The sequence below is a fragment of the Chionomys nivalis genome, chromosome 3 (genome assembly GCF_950005125.1).
Source record: "Chionomys nivalis chromosome 3, mChiNiv1.1, whole genome shotgun sequence".
In the NCBI taxonomy this organism is placed as follows: Eukaryota; Metazoa; Chordata; class Mammalia; order Rodentia; family Cricetidae; genus Chionomys; species Chionomys nivalis.
The window spans coordinates 89,461,706-89,467,705 of NC_080088.1; the positions used below are offsets into that span (position 1 = coordinate 89,461,706).

General features: G+C 46.4%; 2 protein-coding genes across 2 annotated transcripts in view; both read right to left on the reverse strand.

The window, feature by feature from the left end:
- Eif2ak1 (eukaryotic translation initiation factor 2 alpha kinase 1) overlaps positions 1-699 on the reverse strand; it is a 38,991-nt gene extending 38,292 nt beyond the window's left edge. The window contains exon 1 of the mRNA XM_057763658.1: positions 508-699. Within this exon, the coding sequence (XP_057619641.1) occupies positions 508-613 (106 nt within the window). The 5' untranslated portion in view covers positions 614-699. The remainder of the gene's footprint in view (positions 1-507) is intronic.
- A 2,444-nt stretch (positions 700-3,143) lies between these two features.
- LOC130872039 (60S ribosomal protein L37-like) lies at positions 3,144-3,437 on the reverse strand. Its single transcript, XM_057765837.1, has one exon. It carries the CDS (start codon positions 3,435-3,437, stop codon positions 3,144-3,146), a length of 294 nt encoding a protein of 97 aa, XP_057621820.1.
- Between the last annotated feature and the right edge of the window lie 2,563 nt (positions 3,438-6,000).

Sequence of the window (6,000 nt, forward strand, 5' to 3'; positions counted from 1 at the left end):
AAAGCAACTGGTAGCAACCCTCTGCACTCTTCGTAGAATACTAGAACTTTGACCTACGTGGATGTTTTTAACACCGCTTACTTTAGGTTACATAATTTACGTGTGTTAAAAGTCTCAAGAAAATTTAAGTGTTTCCACACTGCCTCGCTAGGAGAAATCATTAGCTTTCCGCGAAGCAGTCTCCCACTAGCAGTGAACAAAGATTACAGTCAGCGGCGAAAAAAACAAGTCAAGGCGTGGAAGTGAAAAGCGGCCTCTGGACAGTGGCGCAGAACGGAGGCCAAGGACTATAAATGCCCACAAGCGGGCAGATCGTAGTCGCTCTTGGAATAAATATTGACCTAACCCTTGACAGCCCGTCCGCAGCCTCCCGGTGCCCTCCAGGTCTGGGCCCGAGTTTGAACACCGAGGCGGCCTGGGGCCTCAGGTGGCTCTCGGGGACCACTAGCGCGGGGGAACCCAGGCGGACAGCGAGCCCTGGAACTGCGCGAGCCATCCCCGTCTCACCATCATACTTGGGGTCCGAGACCTCCGCGGGGAAGTCGATGGCAGGGGGCGCGCCCACCGTCCCCGCCGCGTCTTCGTCTGCGTCGCTCTCGCCACCCCCCGCCATCGCCGCCGCCAGCGGACAGCAGCCGCCCTCTGCTTCTCCGCTGACGCTGTCCGCCGCGATTACCTCCCCCGAGCCGGAAGTAACCCTAGAACAGACGGAAGTCCTGTCTCGAGACCGGCGAACCTCTGTTAGGGGAGGGTTATCCTTACCCCGCCCCCAGTTTACGGAAATGACATGATTGGCTGATGCAGTGCGGGCGCGCCCCGAGTGGGCGTGACAAGCAGGGGTGGGCTTGCGAGGCGCGGCACCGGTACAGGAAGCCTTTACTGCCTGACTCAGGTGGACAGTTCTTTGTCCTCCTCTGACCCTCCCAAGTTATTCTGTAGACTTCCGTAAGCTCCCCAAAATCGCGCCTGCAGCTTTGATCTAGAAAGTGTAGTAAGCGATGTGATCCAAACTCGGAAAAACAAAGACCGCATATTTTTCACTCAGGTGCAGATCCTCCTAGTCTGTAATGGACATAATGGGAGTAAGTGTGGCTAAAGGGGACCAAGAGAGGGTAAAAAGAGTTGTTGAGAAAAGAGCAGGGTAAACGGACAGAGGAAAGAAACCGGGGGGTGGGTGGGGGCGGCAGAAGAGACTGGGAAAATGGTGAGGAAGAAGCAGTATTTTTTTAAAAAAAAAAAATCGATTTTGGTCTACTAAACTAACTTTGTCACTTTGTCTTCGTGTGTGCCTGGTGCCTGTGGAGGCCAGAAGAGGACATCGGATTCCCTGGGACTGGAGTTGCAGAGGGTTGGTATCTGCTATGTTGTGCTGTACATTGAACCGAAGTCCTCTGCAGGAGCTCTTAGTTGCTAAACCATATCTCCAGCATCTACCTTTGTAGGTTAATTTTGAGAAATCAGCCACCTAAAAGAATCTAATTTTAGCCGGGCGGTGGTGGCGCACGCCTTTAATCCCAGCACTTGGGAGGCAGAGGCAGGTGAATCTCTGTGAGTTCGAGACCAGCCTGGTCCGGTCTACAAGAGCTAGTTCCAGGACAGGCTCCAAAGCCACAGAGAAACCCTGTCTCGAAAAACCAAAAAAAAAAAAAAAAAAGAATCTAATTTTAGAAGTGATAATCTATTGTATATTCAATGACTTATAATCTAAAAAAAGAATAACACCCACCATAATGGTTTATCCTTTGAATTCCTACATTTGAACACTTGAGAGGAGAGGTGGAGGCAAGAGGATCAAGAGTGCAAGTCTAGTAGGTAGTGAGTTTGAGGCCAGGCTGAACTAAATAATGAAAATAAACTCATCTACATGACCTGGCTCAACTAGAGCTGAATTTACTTTGATCCATTGCAGACCATAGCAAAATGGGAAATGCTGGCCAGATTCCAAAGAGAATCTAATCTCAAGGAAATTCCTCTGGCTTTTGAGACAACTTTACAATTGTTATCAAACCAGAGTTGTTTTTTATTCCTTGTGAACCCCCACCACAACCACCCTAGATGACTCATGGTTTGAAGTTCAGATTCAGAAATCTGCCCTGGGTCTTAGGAGGTAAGATTGCTTGTCACTCAAGCACAAAGACCTGAGTTCAGACCCCGGCCCCCCACAGAAGCCACTGGGAACAGCCGTGCTTGTTACACCAGAACTTGTCAAGGGCAGAGACAGGTGTAGCCTAGGGGATTGCTGACCAGCTATTCTAGACTAATCAGAAGCTCCAGGTTCAGTGAGAGACCCTGTCTCAAAAAACTAAGATGAAGAAGGCTCAGTGATTGGGAGCACTTGTTCTTCCAGAGATCCTGAGTTTGGTTTCCAGCATCCATGTCTAGCAGCTCACACCACCTGTAACTCCAGCTCCAGGGGATCGAAACCCTGTGGGCCTCTGTGGGCACATATAAATTTAAGGAGACAATAAGGTGGTGAGTACTATAGGAGAACTGATGGCAACCTATGACCTTCATGTTCGTGAACATGCACACATGAATATACCACGTACAAACATACAAACAGTTTTAAGGTGTACCATCTTTGTCGTCTGGTAATATCCCTGCTTTGGTGGCCAATGCAGTGCTGTTGAAGATACCTCGCAGGAGCTCCCAAGGTAGATACTTCAGCTGGCATTATTATCTCATTTTGGACCTCAACTTTAGTGTGGTGTGAAAAAGTGGGAGAGTTGACATTTTTCTTTTAACGTATGTTCTATACAGAGTCATACTGTGTGTGCTATACAGACAGCCTCTCCCAGGAGTGGGAAAAGAACAGCCTTCCTGGAGGGTAATTTAGCTAAATGTAGCCACAGCGTTTTGTTTTGTTTTGTTTTGTTTTGTTTTGTTTTGTTTTGTTTTCTACTTATAACTCAGCAATTCCCCTTTCAGGAATGTTTCCCAAGTAAAAGGTTAAGCTATTATGGTGTTACAGGCCTGTGACCTCAGGACCTGAGAGGGGAACCAGGAAGATAAGGAGTTCAAGGCCATCCTGGGCTACGTAGTAAGTTTAGAGAGCAAGCAGGCCTACACAACACTGTCTCAATTGGTTTTTTTTTTTTTTTTTTTGAAAACCAGAACATTTATTTTATGACAGATTGAAATCCTCACGATGAACTGGATGCTGCAACAGCTGCCCTCTTGGGTTTAGGGGTTGTCCCTTCATGGAATCCATGTCTGAATCTTCGGTAGACAATTTTTAGGTGCCGCATCCGCCCAGTCCCGGTAGTGTTACACCTCTTAGCCTTGGCACTCCAGTTATACTTTCTCTTGCGCTTGGCCGGGTAGCCACATTTGCCACAGGTAGACTTCTGAAGGTGGTAGGCCTTAGAGCCACAACGGCGGCACAACGTGTGCGTCTTGTTGCGACGCTTTCCAAAGGATGACGTTCCTTTCGTCATCTTGCTTCTGCCGCCAAGGCCAAAGAGACCGGAAGAGCTCAATTGTTTTTTATTTAAAAGCCAATAGGACAGTATATTTGGATGACTAAATTATGAATATCCATACAGTGATATGGTCTGTAGGGAAAAAAAAACCACCAACATTGGTATAGAGTCTGGTGAGATGGCCCAGGGAATAACGTGCTTGTGTGCAAGCTTGAAGACCCAAGTTCAGATCCTCAGCACCGTACCAGCACCAGCCAGGCATGCTGGTCACTTCTCTGTGATAAACACAGTGACTAAAAGCAACTTGGAGAGGAAAGGGTTAATTTTCTTACTGGTTTCAGTCCATCATGAAGGGAAGCCTAGGCAGGAACTTGATCAGAAACCATAAAGAAAAGCTGCTTGCTGGTTTGCCTCATGTCTTAGCAAGGAGGGGAGGACAGGGTTTATGTGGCTTACACTTCCATATCACTGTTCATCACTGAAGGAAGTCAGGACAAAAACTCACACAGAAAAGGAACGTGGAGGTGGAAGCTGACACAGAGGTCATGCTGTTTATTGGCTTGTTCCTCATGGCTTACTCAATCTGCTTTTTCTTTCCTTTTTTTTCTTTTCTTTCCTTTTTTTTTTTTTTTTTTTTTTTTGATTTTTGAGACAGTGTTTCTCTGTGTAACAGTCATAGCTGCCTTGGAACTTACTCTGTAGACCAGGCTGGCCTTGAACTCACAGAAATCTGCCTGCCTCTCTCTCCTGAGTGCTGGGATTAAAGGCGCGCACCACTACCACCCAGCTTGCTTTCTTATAGAACCCAGGAGCAGCAGCCTAGAGATGGCACCACCAACAATGGACTGGACTCTCCCCATAAACCACTAATAAGAAAAGCCTGCAGGGCATTTTCTTATTAGAAAATCAAATCCTGATTTTTTGTTGTTGTTGTTGTTTTGTTTTTTGAGACAGGGTTTCTCTGTAGCTTTAGAGCCTGTCATGGAACTAGCTTCTGTAGACCAGGCTGGCCTCGAACTCAAAGAGATCTGCCTGTCTCTGCCTCCCGAGTGCTGGGATTAAAGGCGTGTGCTCGGTGGAGGCATTTTCTTAACTGAGGTTCCCTTCTCTGAGATGACTTTAGCTTGTGCCAAGTTAACACAAAAATATCCAGCATGCTCCCTCTGATTTACTCAGATAGTATTCTTTAATTTTTATATATTTTTATTTTTGTCTCATTCTGTAGTCTGGGCTGTTCTGGAACTCACTTTGCAGACCAGGCTGATCTTGAAATCATAGAGATGTACCTGCTTCTGCCTCTGGAGTAGTGATAAAGGATGTGCCGCCATGGACAGCTTCAGCTACCTTTTTTTTTTTTTTGCTGTTTTTTTTTGTTTGTTTGTTTGTTTTGGTTTTTCGAGACAAGGTTTCTCTGTGGGTTTGGAGCCTGTCCTGGAACTAGCTCTTGTAGACCAGGCTGGCTTCGAACTCACAGAGATCCGCCTGCCTCTGCCTCCCGAGTGCTGGGATTAAAGGCATGCGCCACCACCGCCCGGCTTCAGCTACCATTTTTATATCATATAAAATATATATCTGTAAGGAATATATATATATATTCCTTACAGATGTGGCCAGAGAGTGGTCTACTCTAAGAAATGTTTCAGTTGTGGTCCCTCTTCCCAGGTGACTCTAAGTTTGTTCAGGTTTACAGATGAAGTTAGTTATGACAGGGACTCTAACCCCAATGCTGTGGGGATGAGAAGGAGACAGGAAGATAGATCCTGGGGAATCGCTGGCCTGCCAATCTAGCTGAAAAGGCAAGCTTGAGATTCAGTGAGAAACCCTGGCTCAAAGAATAAGATGGAGTTTGATTAAGGAAGACATTCCAACATCAGCTTCTAACCTCTATAAGCAACTCCATGGATGGATGAGCATGTGTGTACATGTCAAACACACACACATTGTTATGGACATGAGGCAGGCTTGTAGATCTCAGCAGTAGAGCCCTTGTCTAGCATGTACAAAGCACTGTGCTCCATCCCCAGGACTGAGGAAAACTTGCCCCTCCTTTTCAAATTTGAAAATGTTGGTGTGGTGCGCAATATCTGGCCCATGCTACCTCTTCACCATCAGTAGACATGTCCAGCATTAGTAAAAGGTTAACTCTTTCAAGCGAGCATGCAAACCGAAGCAGAGTCTCTAGAAGATGCAGCTCACACTACATGCTCCTCAGAGTTTCCATTTCACCTGTTCACAGGGGTCTAGCCACAGGAGAACATCATACTGGCAGACTAAGATAGATCTGTGAAGAAATTCATCAAAGTATAATTCTTTTTCAATTTTTATTATGTGTATGAGTGTTTCGCTTGCATGTATGTCTATGCATGCACCGTTTGCATGCCAGGTTCTTACAGAGGTCAGAAGAAAGCACTGCGTCCTCCTGGGACTGGAGTTACAGATGGTTATGAGCTGCCATGTGGATGCCAAGAACCAAACTCAGGTCCTCTGGAAGAGTAGTCAGCGTTTTTAACCACTGAGCCATCCCTCCAGCTCCAATCTATTTTCTTATTATTTTTGTGACCGTGCATGATGTACGTGG

Coding starts and splice junctions, on each gene's coding strand:
- LOC130872039 (XM_057765837.1), bottom strand. CDS start 3,437: ATGACGAAAGGAACGTCATCCTTTGGAAAGCGTCGCAACAAGACGCAC.